General features: G+C 39.2%; 1 protein-coding gene across 1 annotated transcript in view; it reads left to right on the top strand.

The window, feature by feature from the left end:
* The first annotated feature begins 1,497 nt into the window (after nucleotides 1-1,497).
* Nucleotides 1,498-18,338, top strand: part of LOC118333417 (transmembrane protein 150A-like) — a 23,504-nt gene continuing 6,663 nt past the window's right edge. Inside the window, exons 1-6 of the mRNA XM_035669041.1 lie at nucleotides 1,498-1,910; nucleotides 4,741-4,827; nucleotides 8,082-8,129; nucleotides 10,256-10,342; nucleotides 12,188-12,255; nucleotides 15,577-15,801. Of these exons, the coding sequence (XP_035524934.1) occupies nucleotides 4,763-4,827; nucleotides 8,082-8,129; nucleotides 10,256-10,342; nucleotides 12,188-12,255; nucleotides 15,577-15,801 (493 nt within the window). The 5' untranslated portion in view covers nucleotides 1,498-1,910; nucleotides 4,741-4,762. The remainder of the gene's footprint in view (nucleotides 1,911-4,740; nucleotides 4,828-8,081; nucleotides 8,130-10,255; nucleotides 10,343-12,187; nucleotides 12,256-15,576; nucleotides 15,802-18,338) is intronic.

Below are 18,338 nucleotides of genomic sequence, written 5' to 3'. Positions count from 1 at the left end.
TTAGGGAACTTTTTATACAATTATATGTCTGTATTTATTTAAACAACTTTTTAACAATCATACAGATTTAATAGGCTTATTTTTTGAAAAATTCAGTTTTTTCTTCTCCCTGACAGTTGGCCATTGTTCCAGCTTGTGTTCAGGTGATAAAACACCATACACATACATAGTACATGTATATAGTAAAAGGGCTTTTACACATACTATTTACCAGGATGTTTACTTGTAACAGAGTCTTTTTACATTGTGGTATTTATGTTTATTTAAAAGAGTAAAAGAGTTTCAACCATGAAATCAGAAATGTTCTGTATGAAATTCTTCACGGGGCCAAATGGAGCCTCTGCTCGCTGCAGCCGGTTCCAAGAAACAGATATTTCTGATATCTGTAACTTTTCAGAGAAAAACTCAGAGACCCTTCAAAATACACAAAGTGATCTAAAAACATGTTTTTTTTTACTCAAAGTTAACTATTGTTGTATCTGCATGTCAGCTGGTCTGATCAGAGTCATTGTTCCCTGTGCAGTTGTGGAAATGAACCAAATACAGTTAATCAAGTATTTAAGATGTAATATTTGGAGGAACTTGTAATTAACTTATAATATAACGTATTTCTATGTTCTGCTGCTGTTTACTTTATCTCTACTTTACTTTTACTCTACACTGCGTTACATTCATCTGACAGGTTTAATCGCTAGTTTTCTTAATTTATTCAAATCAATGAATCTTTGTGTAACATCCTTTGGATTATATCGTGCACAGTACAAATATCATCATGTGTCATCACTGCTAACTTACACAGTCCCTGAACAGCTCTTCATTTACTACGTTTATCTTTTTATATTTGTGCATATTGTCTCTATTTTAACATATATATATCAATATTCACAGGAAATAATCTGTATAATCTAATCAGTGTTTGGTTTGTGTTCTGGGCTACTGTAGAAACATCACTCCGCCATAAGAAGACCTCTGTAGAAAAAAATGTCTCATTCTAAGGTAATAAAAACATAATTCTTATATTCAGGTGATTAAACACTAATGAAAACACTTATGAACATTATATTATATTTATTGTTCTCCAATAGATCCTCATGAATGTTACAAACTGGAAACTTTAATTCAGATTTAAGCATTTTAGGTGGAAGTTTAAAAATCAATAAAGACTCAACATAGTGCAAATATAAAGAGGCACTTCTTTAAAATCAGACATCAACATCTGGAGTCACACACACACACACACAGAGAGAGAGAGAGACTCATCTGCTGCAACAGGAGCTTACAAAGGGCACCTGAAGGCATCACGTCATTCACGTCATTCTCGGAAAAAAACATTTCGAGTTGTTTTTGAGGGAGAAAAGAAACATGAAATCAAATCTCTCACACAAGCATGTGTGTAATTTCTCTGCCATGCGGTTGTGAAATCTGTTTCCAGGAAGGAGGCAGAGAACAAAACACAACAGAAAAAAAACCTGCACTTGGTCCAACACAGTCCGCAACACTTGGTGGAGTTTGTCCAGAGACTCAGCTCATATAAGAGAATAAACAACCAAATAACAGCGACATGGAAAAGGTGATTCAGCCCAACACAAGCTGTCACATGTGAGTTTTAAAGGAGGGGACATGTGAGGGAGCCCTGGGAGGAGTTTAAAGTTACTCACTCCAGCTGCACTCCACCTCACTGATCCGGCTGCAGACGCAGGAGAGTCTGACAGCATGAAAACACACTTTCTCCTCATCCTGATGTGACACATCTGCATCTTATTCTATCCCACACATGTTCCGACCATGAAAGCAGCTGCAGCAGCTCAGGCAAAGGAGCTCGCAGCGACTTTGTGCAACTTTTCCTGGAGTTTGGAGGAGCTGAGATGAGGAACGGAGCCTGAAGATTTTCCACACTGAGCAAGCGAGAGGTAGGAGTCCTTCAGAGTCCCTGCACAGGACCCCTGCATGCAGATTCACACTGAAGGCAGTAAATGTGTAAAGCCTGCAGATACAGCGGGGACAGGTAGAAACCAGCAGCTTCTGCAGGTGAGAATTATTCACCAAAACCGAAAGAGAGCAAAAAAATAAGAAAGTAAAAGGGCTATTCTGCTGTTTTTATCAAGCTTAATGTTGCATTTGTTCTTTATTAACAGTTTCTTGTGTGTTTAAATAGACTTAAAACAATAAAAGGACACAGGAAACTACAGGACAGTGCCCATATCTGCTTTATATAAGTATTCTATATTCTATACAAACTGTATAAAGTGCTCAAACTGGAGTTAATATGATTATGACAACTTTGATAGTCAAATAAATAGTTTGAATGGTTCATTTTCTACAGTTAAAGTGGGGAATGCAGCTTTTATCTGTGGTTTTATTTATGATTAGAAAGGCGGCACTTTATTTACAGGATTTAATGGATGAATGAACTGAACCATGAAGAATGTATTTCTTTCATTTCGTTCCACTGTTAGGAGGATATTTTTGACAAAAGGAGAAATTTAAAGACATAATTTCAATCTTTTGTCATTTGAGATCGTTCCAGTTTCTCCAATGTGAAGATTTTTCTGCTTTTCTTTGTCTCAGGTGACGTAAACTGAATATCTTTGCACTGTTGGACAAAACAAACTATTTCAAGAAGTTACAAACGAGTTTAGGATTATTTTTTTTTTACCATTTTCTGACATTTTATAGATCAAACAATCAATCAACTGATCATTAGTTGCAGCCCAACTCAAAACAAGATTTGACATTGATGAATGGACAGAAAATTAACCAATGACAAGTTTGATAATCAATACAGATACCAAACACAAGGCAGCCTCTCAAATGTGAGAATTTAATTCCACTTTAAACCGAATCATTTGGATTTTTTGACTGTTGGCAATACAGTCCAACAACTTTCCAAAATCAGTTTCTGGTGATTTGAGAAGTACATTTCTCATTATTTTCACATTTAATGTAACTAAATACAACAGTAGACATTTCATGCATAGAAGGAACATCAAGGCAAAGCGGGTAACTGCCTCCAAAGCTTTCAGGGTTACTGTGCGTCATTTTTTTTAAGCTGAGGTTCAAAGTTCATTCTTGACCTGGGAAACGTCACCAAAAGGTTCATTTAGTAGCCGTTCTGGAGCTTTCAGTCCTTCCACATGAGTGCTGGAGTAGAAAGAAGTGAGAGCTGTAAAGACTTCATGTTCACACTTCAGAATGACATCCACTGACATTATACAGGCCTTAATGTACTGAACTATTACCGAAACAATCAGTACATTCATTTATTAATCGATCGGCAGGAAATAAATCTGCAACTGTTTTCATAATTGTCATTTTTCAGGCAAAAACAGAGAACGATCCCCAGTGGTTGTGGATGTTTTTCTGTCTTATGTGATTGTAAATCAATACTTTTTGGAGTTTTGGACAAAACAAACTCTTTGAAGATCTTAATTTGGGTTTAAGTTTTATCTCAAGAAAATCATCGTCAGATAACCTAAAAATGAAAAAAATTAGTTGGAGCCGTCCTTTATTACCTGAGCTTGAGGCCCGATTCATGTGTCAAGAACGAAGAAAGTTTAACACCTTCATTGTTCCAGTTCTGTCTTTACGTGCCACAGAATTCCTAAATGAATGTGTTTAACTGAAGTTCTACACAGCAGCCAGGTAATATATGCTCACAGTGTAGAGAGAGGGGCAGGAACAGGGGGTAAAGAGGGACCCAGCAGCTCCTTTTTACCTTTTTTGGACTGTGGCCATGAGCAAGAGTATGTTAAATGTCTCCAAGGAGGAAATGGTTTAATCTGTTCTGTGAAGATCAACCAGTGGAGTGCTGTTAACAGAAGAGTCTGTCTGTTGCACCGCATTGTGAGTGTATTGATCTTCCCTCATATGGTTTCACTGCAGCATTCACACACACAGTCCTTATACAGCAACTGGTTTTAACCTGTCGCAGTTCATTCAGTGTTTCATTAACATCTGGATTTAATCAATCTATAAAATGTTAAAGAAATTCCCAAAGTTTTTGTCCAAAACTTAAAGATATTCAAACGTACACATTTGAAAAGATGGAACAAGAAATGTTGTTACAGGAATCTTAATCCTAAAGTCAGCGCCGTGTTCAGACTGACTGGGGTGGCATCAAACTTTCCAGTCATACCTAATTTATAATTCCCAGACTGTTTAGGGACCCCAGTATGAAGAAATATTGAAAAAGACCAACTTAAGATTTTCCAAGTCAACTAGTAGTCATAAACATTTTTAACTTTTTACTTGATAAATACACTGAAACAGATCCTGGTGGACTGATCGATACGATGGATAACGTTAACAGTTACTGATACTGATACCTCTGATACTTCTGTCCCAGTTTTGGTTCCCAAACTTTTTTGTTTTGTTTTTCTGCGACTAATGAAAAGTGGGTTGACTAAGACTCTACGATAAATCGACTATTTAGTTGTTGTTTTTTCTTTGGAGCATTATTTAGTCCCCTTCCAACATGCTAGCATTAAATGGTTGCTACCAATGGATGCATTAGATCTACTTTTATATGATATAGCTTTAAAACAGAGCTCACTACAGCCTCTGAAAGACAGCGCGGAGGATAACGCGGTGGCCAATAAGATTTCAGTGCCCCCCTCTGGACACGCCCCTGCTGAAAGTGCCTAATTATAGTTATTTTTGTCTGTAAACTGTATTTAAGTCACCGACACAAACATTCTGGTTTTACCGGGCCTTTCATGAAGCTGCTGTGTGTGTTTGCAGTGGAGACCTCCAGGTGGTCGCCATGTCCCTGTGGATGATCCTTCCTGTCAGCCTGCCTGTCTTCACCATCACAGGAATATGGGTCGTGTAAGTACCTCACAGTAAATAAACGTCATTTTCTGTCTTGTAGGAGTAGCTTCTTCTGTGTGTCATTTGTAAGGCAAACCGTAGCACAAAGCGAGAGTCCAGTCACATACGTTAGCCTGGTTTAGACTGGCTACCTATTATCCCTGCAGAGATCAGGATGACCTCAACCGGCTGTACAAAGTTCATGAATGTAAAACAGTTCCCTTTTTGGGAAGGAGAGAGTAACGATTGTTGTCGGAGGAGAGTCATCCTTGAAATTCCTCTCGGTTTGTCTGCTCTGTTTGTCCTTTTACTCGCAGCGGTCACATCTGTAGCTCCTCACGTCTGACAACAGCAAACAGGGTCACCGCTTTCAGCATCTGTCACAGTCACGAGTCAACAGGTGGTGGGATGGAGCTCCAGAGGGAGGCATTGTAAATGGCATCTGTGGCTGAAGTGTAACAATAATAGTTTAGTTTCTCCTGTTGAGCATTTTTAAAGACTTTCAAAGGAGATAAACATGCAAAGGAATAATTTGACATTTTGCGCCGAGAGTTAGGCGAAAAGATTGATACCTCTCTCATAGACATAGAGCCAGCAGAAGTTAGCTTAGCTTAGCATAAAGACTGGAAACAGAGGGAAACAGCTAGCCTGGCTCTGACTTTATATCTTGTGTTTTTGTACGTGTTTTTGATTTGATTTCTCATATGGTTAAGCCTTAGAGGAACTGAGGTGTAAAAACATCTGCAGCTGCATATGCACATTGACTTTCATCTGTCTCTTAGCAAAAAAGTCACACTAAATCTTACATTATTCCTTTAATCTGAGACTAAAAATATCTTTTAACAATCCATAATTTAAGCAGAGATTTACGTTTATTTATTTTTAAACTGGATCACTCGTGTCGCTAATGTCTATAATAGCTAAGCCGTGATGTAAACAGTTTAGGGTTTATGGTAAATGTTGTTCATTAAAGGCTGATAAAAAACATAAATATTGAATAAAATGAAAACTAAATCAACAACATCTCTACAGCTCAGTGATTAACACGTTATATCTAGTATTTTTTAATCTGAAACCAAAGTGTAAAATCGACATGTTGTGGTTTTAAAGGAAGTTATTTGTTGACTTTTCTGGAGTTTCCAAATTTCCCCAAATGTCAAACTATTCTTTTAATCTTAACTCAGTTTCAGGACTTAAATCCTGAGATATTTCGGCTTCGGCTGCATCTAATGTGACCATTTTTCACATATCTGTCTCTTGTAAGTCCCCCAAACATATGGCAGTGTAATGCTTAATTCTTGCAGCGACCGTTTAATAAAAAATAATGATTAGCTGCAGCCGTAGCTGTGCGCCCCACACTCATTTAACTCCACTGTGGAGGGTAGAAAGGTCAGCAGAGTAAAGATTTAATCAGAAAAACAAACCATTGTGTTGGCCTTCATCAGGAATCAGATAGTAAACTAAATAGTTGTTATTTCAGGTGATTAATTCTAAAGGGAATTCACAGAACTACAAATCAGTAGTTATTGTTAAAGACACTGGAAGAGGAAATCCCTGAGGATGTCTGAGACACCAACTCTCTCTTCTTTAGTTGATTTCTGTGACTGTTTCTTTGTCTCCCTCTTTACTTCCTGTCTCTCCCCGGTGAGAGAGAGATAATTGACACAGTCTCCTTTTGTAAGAAGTCTTTCACACCTTCGTAGAGTTTTTTTCACACCGGGTCTCCAAAGCGTTCCCCGTCAGAGACGAGTCTGTAATTCCCCTCGTTCTGCCAGACCTGTTGTTCTTCAGACACGTTGACACCTGTCCGCTACTGCCTCTGAATGCTCTGCTGAGCAGTTGTATGACCCAGAAACATGCACTGCAGCTGTGGACAGGGATTTCAAAATAAGGGTTTTGAAGTAAATTATTCAATTCAAACACTAATACAAGTGAAGGCAAATCAATTCTTCTGACCTGAGTGTCCTCTTGTTATCAGCGATCAATGGAGTCATTCAAACCTTCACATCTTTAGTTTTTGTTTTATTGATCCCTGTGTGTCTTATCTGTGGCACAGTGTGGCCTGTTCAGTGTTTTGAAAGGGAACTGACAGTGGTTGAAACTCAGTTTTCTTACTAGCACTTGTGTAATGCTAACATGCTGATGTTTTAACAAGTTTAGTGTGTTAGCATGCTAACATTTGCTAATTAGCACTAAACACAAAGTACAGCTACTATTTTATTTCCGTCTTTATTGTATGAAATTTAATTTTGTATTTTATAAACTATAAGACAGTCAATCATTACGATTATAAATTTAAACAATATAGAACGAACAGATACTATATTAGAGACATGAAACTTTTACATAGAGACAATAAATGTATGTTAAACATTTAAAAACAAATAAATCAAGCAGAGTAAAACAAACAAAAGTAAAATAACAACAACAACTTGCATTTAATTAATTTTAGGGGAATTTAACACATAAATCAAAGTATTTACAGTTTGTCTTAAGGGGAAAAATAAAGTTTTTATAAAATTTGATGGCAATCCACCAGAGCCTTTTTACTTAAACCCTTATCATGGTGGCACCAGAAGAAAAGTCACCAGAGTCTTTAGGATCCTCTATGGACCACGAATGTCTCTACAAAACTGTGTGCAAATGCATCCAGTGAATGTTAAGATATTTCCCTTGATAAATGAAAACTTTGACCTGTTGGTGGCACTTGAGGAAAAGTCAGAGGTTCCTCAAAGTCAGTAGGATTAATCCTCTGTGCACCATGAATGGCTGTACAGAATATCACTGAAATCCATCCGATGGTTGTTGAGATATTTCAGTCTGCACTGAAGCTGCTAGCAGAGCTAAAAATCTCCTGTGTCTCCTCTCAGCAAGAGTCTTAAAATATGTGTGTGTGTGTGTGTAATGAATTATCTCAGGCTTGCAGCCAGGTTGTGTGTTTGTGGAGGTGGTTATTGTGTCACTGACAGATTTAAGGGATTAAAAAAGCAACCGCAGCTCGTCTGGCTTCAGGTTGCAGGCAAAATACAGCCGGCAGCCTCTGCGACAAGCACTCAAACACTGTGTTGTACTTTAAAGCCGGGACTGGCATTAATCTCGCTATATGTGACTTTCAAGTGCTAATGAACTGCTGACAGCAATGTTCTGGAAGTGTAGATGTTGTATGAAAGATCAGATCTTATCAAAGTCAGGCTAATCAGAACAATATCTCATGTATTTAATGTTTGCTGTTCAGTTCTTTAACCAAAGATTCTCTGCTTTAACTTTTACAGATACGCGATGGCCCTGTACAATCAGCACGTCTGCCCCGTGAATAACTGGTAACAGCACATATACACACATATACGCACATTTATCAACCAACTGATGTTACTTATTAATGATTTTACATACAAATAAATCATAATCAGAACCCATATTGTTAGAAAAGACCTGAAAATCCTTAAAGTTGTTCTCATCCAGTGGTGAACTAGAAATATTTCATTTATTTCTGAGGAGAAAACTAAATGAAACTTATTATTATTTTTAAAGTTTAGACTGCACTGTCAAACATTTTTTTATGTAAAACTAACCCAGTTTTGTAAGTAAAAAAACATTTTTGATCCCATGGCTCTTTGCTGCATAAAATCCTGACTCCCTTTCTCCCAAGAGATCAGAATTAATCATCATTAGGGCACATTACGGTCTCCGGGGTGAAAGTTTGACCCACCCCTCTTCCCTACACTGACTTTGTGACTCTTTACACACTATACCTTCGTACACACGTATACTTTTCCCATCTAGGTGAGGCAAATGGCCATGACAGTTTGTCAGAGCCAGCGGAGGTGAGGTACTGCGAGTTGAGGTGCTCTCATTGGCTACGCAGTTTCAACTCGTCCGTAGCAGGAAACAATGTCGACTCCCTTGGTCGCACACATTCTCTTAACTTCTACTCTAAACAAACATTATGCTGTATGGAAGAAGACTTGAAACTAGAGATTGAGACCATAAACTCATCGGGAAACTGTTTACTGAGCTCATAAATCAACTGAGAAGTCGGCTCATTTCTCCATAAGACTGAATGGTATCGGTCAATGGTGCTGCCCCCTGCTGGCCGTTACATAGAATGCAGGTTTAAGACACTTCACAGACCCAGAAGCTCTGTCCATTATGGTAAAAACTAGTGTTTCAGGTTGCTTCAAAAGTAGTAACAGCTAAATATCCTCATCTTTGTCCTATTTCACATCACAGCTGATAGCCAGTGTTTTATATTGATTTAAGGTGGAGAAAACAACACAAACAGAGAGAAAAAACAAGCTTTTTCAAAAGTAGTTTGAAGGTTCTCTCTGTTCCTCTTAATGTGCCACAAAACAAAACAAAACTCAGTCACTGATTGTGAATAATTACTCGCAGATGCCCACTGGGGAGAACTGTGAAGGTAAAAACACTTTTACAGCTGGCGTGTTTATGTAGCGTTGATTCAGGAGAAGCTAATTCACAAAGAGCTTATTTAACACGAGGAATCTTTTCTCGACCGACATCGCCGAGGCTCCGCTCCCCACTCCCTGTGAGCCTTTACTCAAACATTAGAGGCTTTAGACGGAGAGAGAGTGGAGAAGATAAAGATAGGGAGTGGACATAAAATAAAGTAACACGTCACAGTCCGTTCCTTTTCCGAGGACGTCAGATAGATGCCTCTGTATCCTACACACTGGTCCTTTAAAGGAGTAGTTGGTGACTTTAGGTTATTGATCCAGTTTCAGACTTATTGACTGTTACTGTTGTTTTCAGTGTAATAACAGGATCCAAACAGCTCTCATATAATGAAACATGGACCCCATATTGTCATTCTTTTCATGCATTTCTAGAAAAGGCAAGAAGCTGTTAGTTTTATTTTTCTAAATCTGTGTTAAAATTGAGCTCAAGGTTATTTTTATTGTCTCCCGTAAGAGGAAATTGCTGGATAAAAGAACTAAATAAAATCACGCTTGCAAATGTGCAATCAAACTAAAAACACACTGTTCAATAGATAAGAGATTATATTCATGTTAATGTTTGATTCATAAACACGTTCATTACAAAGGTTTCAGCTTTGTTGATGGCAGTAATGTAGAAAAAAATAAAAAAACCCGGATACGTCCATTTAACTGTTCTTTAAGAGACATTTCACCTAAAAATATTTCAGGTTAATTTTCTACAGTCGTTTGCGTAGATCTTGACACTTGATGCTCAACCATTAACCGAGCTTGAACACACTTGCTTACTTTAGATTTATTATGCACCATTGAGGCAGCTCTTAGGGGGTGAAGTAAAAAGTTCACCTGAAATTATTTAGTTGAACTTTGAACTACTTTCAGATGAGTTTCAGTCCTCATTTGACACCTTTGAACCTCTTTTACTTTTAAATGTTTTTATCCTTCAGTACCTGCAGACTCACATGTGTGTGTGTGTGTGTGTGTGTTTACAGGCTTTATAACGCATCGTGTGAGGAGCAGCTTCCATTACAGAGGGGTCCTGTTCTGTGCTGCACCCTGGACAACATACCACTCATCAGGTCAGTGGTTCTGCAGGTATTCCAGGAGCATCTGAGTCTTTTTAAGTAAAACCGCTGCTGGCTCAAACTCCTGTTACATAATTATCACAGTTGTCTGGATCCTGAACCAAACAATTGCTTCCATCGGTGCGGTTTCTGGAGACCAGTTTGGTAAATCAGCAACAAGACTGGCTGCAGAGCCTCTATTGAGTGATGTGAAAGAGCAGCTGCCCTGCTGCAGTCTGTGGTTTCCACCAATTCTCTCCAAAGGCTGGTTCTGTTCTTTGTGAACAATAAAAAGTCGCTTTATTTCTGCTCCTTTTTTAAAATTCCCTTTTGTTGAACACTGAACCCAAACTTGGCACATAGTACAGCCTGTGATTGGTGGGAAAACTTTGTCCCAGACTGGTGCGATTCGTGCAGAATTTGCTCTGTAATAAAGTTAAATTATGTATTTGTGGATGCAGTGATGGTAAAATAAGTTCCATCAGTAATTCAGCCTGAGAGAGACCAGAAGACTCTCCTCTTCTTCACTATTATCACAGTTTAAATCTCCACCGTTGCCACTCGTGCACCAGCTGCTGAATATTGCACCAGCATTGTGGCTTTTTCTTTAAATGTGATGTCTGAACTTTTGCACACGTCAAAGTAAAACAACCTCCAGTTAAATAAGGCGACAGCGTTTTGTGACTTCTATAACTGTTTCATGGAAGTTGTCGTTGATAATAATGGATTTGATTTGATGCATCAATGTTTAAATATTCTGCACGTTACTTAGCATTAGCACCTAAATTTAGCTAAAATTAAATCTTGAGAACTTGTGCGAGTGGTCCTACTCTTAAAATAAGGACAATAATTTTGTTCCTCTGCTGGGATATTATGCAAACCGTTGTTGTTACTGGTTAAATTGAGCTCAATATTAGCTGTAATGTCTTATTAAGACAAAGTTTGATATATTGTCTTAAAACCAGATTACTTCTCTAATGCAGAACATGCTTTACAAAAATAATTTTTCTTTTTAGACACATAATAAGACTCAATTCCCAGACAGTTTTTTATTTTCTTGAGATTCCTCTGTTGCAGTGCTCGTGTAACGTTATGTCAATAAGCATCATATGCAAATGTGAACTAAGGCTTATGTTATTATTATCATTATGTTATTGTGGAGTATTTGAGTTCATATGTTTTAATACTGAGTTTTAAAGCGGCGTTCGTGTGTGTGGCTGTATCCTGAATGATCAGACAGACAGAAAACAGACTGCACAGTCTGAGTTGTCTTTGGTAGAAGTTGAGCAGCTGCAGTGCAGACTTTGCTGCAAGATAAGTCCACACTTGCCCGACTGAGGCTCGCTGTCGGAGCGGGGTCGACCTCATCACCCCCACAGGAAGAAGAGCTTTGGTTGCGTGTAGTGGATCCTTCGCCGCTCTCTTTGAAATGTCGCCACACTGAGCTGCGAAATGTAAACAAGAAATGCTCCCCCCCCAACACTCGCAACAAACACACACTGATATGAACAAGGGGTTTATGTTGCTGTGGATGCAAAGATGACTCCAGCTCGAATAAAGTTTTAGTTTCAGGACATTTTAAAGAAGATAAAGATCTTTGTGTCAGTTCATCCTCAACCTCCCAGTTGGTTGTTTTCCATTTATAGACACTCGTTTCTCTGCTGAACAGCTTTCCAAAGAAAAAACTGACTGACTATTTTTAAGGAATTCCTGCCTGCAGCACATTAAAACAGGACCTGGAGGGGGGTCGTGTTCTGATGTGAACTTGATTGAACTTGCACTTTAGCCCACTTAGTCTGGAGGCCGAGCCCGCACTAACCTCCCCCCTCTTCCTCTTCCTCTTCTCTGTTTTCATTGCAGTAAATGTGGAACGCTCCCACCTGAAAGCTGCTTCTTTAGCCTCATATGCAGCACCGGATCCTTCATGGGTGAGTATGAGTACTAGTAGTATTCAGTTTTAGAAACACATGAGAGCGTAGCTGTAGTACGCATTTTACCCACCATGCTCTTGGGTTGAACGAGGCTCTGTGCACTCAGGCTTGTTTTCTCAGCTGTACTGACTCCAGCCAAGTCTCTGTTCCCCAGAATGCACTGCCAGGTCCTGCCCCCCCCCCCCCCCCCCCCCCCCCCCACACACACACACTCTCTGAAGGGAAAATGTACTTGATGCTATGAATGGTCCATTTTTATGACTTTTGAATTCGCCCTCTGACCATGAGGGCAACTATTCTACTACTTTAAATCTTCTATTTTGGGTGGTTTACTCTGGGTTCATTGCCCAGTGTGCTCTGTGGTGTGTATTGATTGATTGATCTTTGATCGGTTACTTGCAGTTGAAACATGTGGTCACTCTGTGGCAGGAGGCGCTGAATAGAAGCTTTTATTGCAGTTAATAGTGTACAGCAATCATCAAGAATATATATTTGCCTCGCCTAGACATGAAAATACACTCTTGTATGAAGGTGGGTCAGTGATCTTTGCAGCCAACAGATTTTTGTTTTAAAATGAGAGTACCAAAATCCATTTAGGGAATAAAACAGGTGGTGTTTTTGTGGCGTTTCCTGATTTTTATCTCTGGCTCTGTCTGACGTCGCAGTATCCCACAAGCAAACTGCCAAACTCAAATGCATATAATTACGTTGCAGTAAATGGTTAAACCTTGATGTGAGTGTCCTGCCTGAAGCTGCATAGTTTTACTTTCTTCACTTGCTGTGACCTCTCACCTGGTTCTTAAAGAAAATGCTGGAATTTGGACGCTTAACGAGCCCATTAACCTGTCTCAGTTCAGGTTATTTTTCCTGTGGCTGCTGAATGTCTTCCAATAACACCCACTGAGTGTACTGCTGCTCTTCATGACTTCTCACAACCAAGACGCAGACCAAGATTTAGCATTAAAAATGAGTAAAATAGGTAAAAAACACTCAGGAATCTAAAATCTGTCTGTTCCTGCAGTTCACACCTCATATTTCTGGAAGGTAATTTGACAGGTGGGTTGTTGTCCACATTATCCAGCAATCTGTCAAGATGGTCACATTTTTGATCGGTGTACAGCAGCTTAAACAGTGATGTCATCGACTGCTGGGAGACCCACAGAGGTCAAAGGTCAGGTCAAACAGTACAGGACAAAGTCAAGTTTGGTTAAAATATAAAAAGTAGAGCTTCAACTAACAGTTACTTTCATTAACATTATTTCCTAAAAAGTCAGTCAAATAAATGTGTGAAAACACCTGTTGTTATTCCAAGTTAAGTCTTCATATTGCACGATTCCACATAAAAGAAGTTCCTTTAAGGATGTGTCTCGGTAGTGAAACAAACTGGAGATACAGCGAAACATAGAGAGCTTTAAAAACATGGAAAATTGGATGGCCAGAGCAACTTACGTATATTACAAACACAAGACTTCTGCATGTCACTAAAGACTTTGCTGCACGATACGGTAAAAACATCTGGAGAACAACATTTGTAGCTCAGAGAATCTCTGCAGGATTACAGTCCTTCATTATGATGCTGTTTGACCTTTTATCAAAACAAATTGCAGCTTCTGCGATTTGCATAATGTGATTCCTATGATATTTCGATTGATTATGCAACCCTTGTTTCCACCCAGTTTTAGCAACAACAGCTCAGAGAACGTCCCCTTTAGTGTCTAAAACTGAAATATATTCAGTTTACTGTATGTGACAAAGGAAAGCAGGGATGATACAAAAACACAATAATCTGCTCAAAATTCATCCAAATTGCTCGTTTTAAACAAACTTCCTGCAGTTATTGTGTTCACTGTTTGGGTTCATTGTAAAGTTTATCAGCTCTTCTGTTATTGTTATACACTGAATATAATATGAATATGGGTGAGGGGTCCTCAGTTTACTCAGTGGTAGAAATGGTGGTCCCTTTAGGAAAGAGACTGTGGTTTGGACACAAGCTCAGACTCCCTAACATCAAAAGCTTTACTGTGCTCTCATAAACAATACTCAGTTTATGTCTGTGAGGCACTTTGTTTAACTCGAAGGTGTGGTGTGAGAGGAGAGGATCAGAAAGTCCTCGCTGTGTGGCAGCCAGTGAAACACACAGATAACCCACAATCCCTTTAACTCTGCACACACTCGCTGGATCATCAAAAACTGACCGCCGCGTTCACTGCTGGACTGACCGCCGCTGTCTGTTGTTTGTAGCGTGATGAGCACCAGATGTGAACGGCGGCGTAAAACTGCTGTGAAGCTTTGATGCAGCAGGTTAATAAACATACGTGAGGAATCTGCAGCATCATCTCTTTACGTTTCAGACGCAGCGCCGGGATCTTGCCGCTCCTTTGATGCTGCACCAGCGTCCCGTTCAGTGTGTTAGACATAAAGTTACAGCAGGTCCCTAACTTATACAGAAATATAACAAACTCTGCAGGAGAGGTGAGAAGCTGAAGTCTGTATGAAGACTCTTCCTATAAATCTACAGGATTATAAAATGAGATACAAATCATAAAGTCAATGCAACTAGGAAACACACAGACAGAAAAACACATGAAAGCAAGTAAATAAAACATCTTCAATCAGTTTGACAAACACACATGCAGCAAAACTGAAAACACAAACAAATAATATAATCAGGATTTCATAGTTTAGTTTAATTTCTTTTTTAATAACAGTAATAATATATATACATTTATATCAGTGGTTCCCAACCTGCAGGTCACAAACTTAACAAATATTTATCTCAGTATTTGGTTCATTTCTGTTAAGAAAAGTAAATGCAAAGTAAATTGTCTAACAAGAAAACAAGAACGGAGACACTGAATTTGTCACAAAAGAAGCCTATTAAGTCTGTGTGATTGTTAAAAAATGATAAAAATCTATAATACAGACAAAGAATTGTATAAAAAGTTCCCTAAACAGGAAGTAATCTGCTCAAAATTCATCCAAATCTCTGGTTTTACACAAACTTCCTGCAGTTACTGAGTTCACTGTTTGGGTTGATTGTACAGTTTTTAATATAAAATGAAATATCTATAAAATATATGTCACAAAGTCAGATTACTAAATGACAGCAAAAGTGTGGAGGGACAGAAGGAGGATATTGAAGAGAGACCCTTTGTATCCAACAATAAACACTATAGTTGGGAAATAAAAGTTTTAGTTTGTGTCTGGATGCAGATCGGCATCGTGGGGTTGTTTTTCTTTTTATAATGTGAAATACAGTTTGTATAGTGGACACTGGACCTGGGCGTGTTTATGATGACATCTTCCTCTCTCTCTCAGTGATGCTGATCGGCCTGCTGCGTTACGCTCATGTGATAGAGAAGCACCAGAACTGCATCCTCAACACGGCCGGCCTCTCCACCGCGTGGATCTGTGCCGCCGGTCTCATCATGGTGGGAAACTTCCAGGTAATCGCACTCCGATCAGACTCATTGATCAGGGCCAGAATTGGTTTAGGTAGCTATATGTTTACACAGAGACGCAGTTACAGTACGTGGGTGTTTAGTACCTCACCTACATAGCAAGCAGGGTTTTAGAAATACAGAGGTCCAAAAACTGAACTTGCAAGGGAGGTAAAAAGTAAAGCAAAAGTTATTTTCAGGCAATTATTTCACAACTTTTATTGTGTAATCCTCTGCAAAAGATACCGCTGTGAGAAGAAGTAAGGGTACTCGTCACTTTAGAGCTTTAGGACTTTGTCTTAATAACGATTATCAACTGACACACGTGACACAACAATGACAGCACAAATGTGTTGTCAGATTGACCTTCACTCTCCCTGTCTGTAATCAATCACTTTGTCAATTGATCCTGATTATGTCAATCAGGAGTGATCACAGTGAACGTGATAGCAACACATTGTTCACTCTTCAGGTTCCTGTTAGAATGGATCATAGTCACATTGATGTTAAAGCCTGTTGATGGAGACATTTGTGGGTTTTTAGTGAAATAATAATTAGGGATGTTGCTTCCCTCGCTAGTCAACACCAAAGTTAGTAAAATAAAGTAATTTATGACCCTTTGGAGTCAGTTAAATCAAGAGCTTTCATGGGTTTATCTGTATGTGTTCAGTCAGTTTTATTTACCCATTAGAAATCATCCTCTGCAGAGCCGGACTATTCATTAGAAATGAACGACTTTCAAATGAGGAAGTGATGAAATATCAGTAAATCACTGTTTTAGTCTGCGGTACAGAGAGTTCATGTAGCAGCAGGTAACAGGAGGAGATGCAGGAACTATTTAACTGTTTAACTTGTGTGTTTTTACCATCGGTCAGATCTTAAAATCTCTGACCTGCAGCACAGAGTGAATCTCAGAGTATCTGTGTGTTAGTTAAAGAGAAGGTCTGAGCTGTTTATGTTACATAGAGGCCACAGAGACCCTCTGCTTTCAGTTGCCATGGCACTGACCCATAAATCCTGTAAAGTCTTATCTAAGCAGCGAGGTCTGAACAGTGTATAGAGGCTCTGTGTAAGAATAAAAGGATTAAAATGAGAATAAAACAATATTTGAAACTTGTAATGATTCTAAAAGTTGGATTGGGTTTTTTATTAAAAATTTATATTTACAAAAAGCTCCCACTGACTGTAATTAGACTACACCTGGATGCTCTACAGAAAAGATCAAACGTAATTGTGATCCACAATAGCCGGAGGCGGTGAAAATCGCTAACAGTGAGATAGCAATCTCTCTCTGCAGATGAATACCGCTTGGAAATTATGTAACTTTCAGAACATGCAGCCCTGCAGGGAGAGGAGATTTATTTATTCATCCATTTGATTGTTTTTATTAAATCGATCCTGAATTTATTGTTTGAGCTTTTGTATTGTGTGCTGCAGCTTTAAAAAGTACACAACCACATTTTATTTTGCCACCTTCTATTTGAGACATTTTAGTTCAACTTTTCCCAACTTTCTCTGCATTTTTTACATATAAACACATATATATAAACTCTCCCAAAGCAAAGAAGATATTTTTTATGTGCATGAAGTCATCCCAATGTAAAGTCTTTGAAATGAGCAGGAAAACACTAATGCACATTTACTCCTATAGCAGCATCCATAAAATATGATCCCATTTCACCCAAATCAGTGACATTGTTGGTGGTGTGTGACTTTGTTAAGCACTTATCCAAAGCATTGATGGTTTATATAATGGACAGTGTCTTAAACCTGCAGTCTATGTAACGTCCAGCAGGGGGCAGCTCTGATACCATTCAGTCTTATGGAGAAATCGGGGGGAGAGAATTGACCGAGCTTCATCAGATTGATTTATGCAGCCTCCAGTAAAACAGTTCCTGAGTGAGTCTTCTGGTCTTCAATCTACTACGCTTTCCCAGTCTTCTTCCACTACAGCATCGATCGTTCATTTAGTAACTGATGGCTCCCATTCTAGGAAGTAAACCAACAGACATACAAGGCCAGGGGCGTATGCCTTTAGGGCGGGCTACCTTGTGATTGAATACGCTCCATTCTCAGTGAGCGTAACACGCCTCAACCGCACCAACTCAAGCTAGATCCACTGTCAAACAGTGCTCGAATCAGATAACTGGCCCTCGCAGATTCTGTTACGGCGCGGCCGCGTGGCACGCAGGACAGAGTTTCCTGTCCTCCCTCTACCCTGTGTATCTTTAAGCGTAGACAAAGTTATCATAACGTTTCTTTAGGAAGGTCTTTTTAACATTTGTACACGTCCACAGCTCAAGGTTATATCACATCACTCTGGCAACTAGCTGGGTTACGTCCAGCCGTCTCAGAGGCTGAATCTGAATCGATGTCATCTCTGATGCCTCTGCTGGTGGCAGCTTCCGCTGTTGTCTTGCCTCGTCTGATTTGCTGCTCCCCTAGACAGCCTCCTTCAAACTTCTGTAGACCTATCCAACGCAAACTTCTTTTGACTGTACCGTGTTTGTCTTGATCTGGAGCCTTGTCTCGCAGCTCCTCTGTGGTAGCGTGATACTTACAAAAACAAGACGTTTCTGGTGCGTATCCGCCTGCGTCCGCTGTTCCTGCCCTCTGTGCAGCTCGGTTTACAGGCCGTGC

Source organism: Morone saxatilis, unplaced genomic scaffold, assembly GCF_004916995.1.
Source record: "Morone saxatilis isolate NCDOM2014 unplaced genomic scaffold, NCSU_SB_2.0 Contig1, whole genome shotgun sequence".
NCBI lineage: Eukaryota > Metazoa > Chordata > Actinopteri > Moronidae > Morone > Morone saxatilis.
The sequence above is the reverse complement of the archived record's forward strand: the minus strand, read 5'-3'. Positions and strand labels throughout refer to the sequence as shown.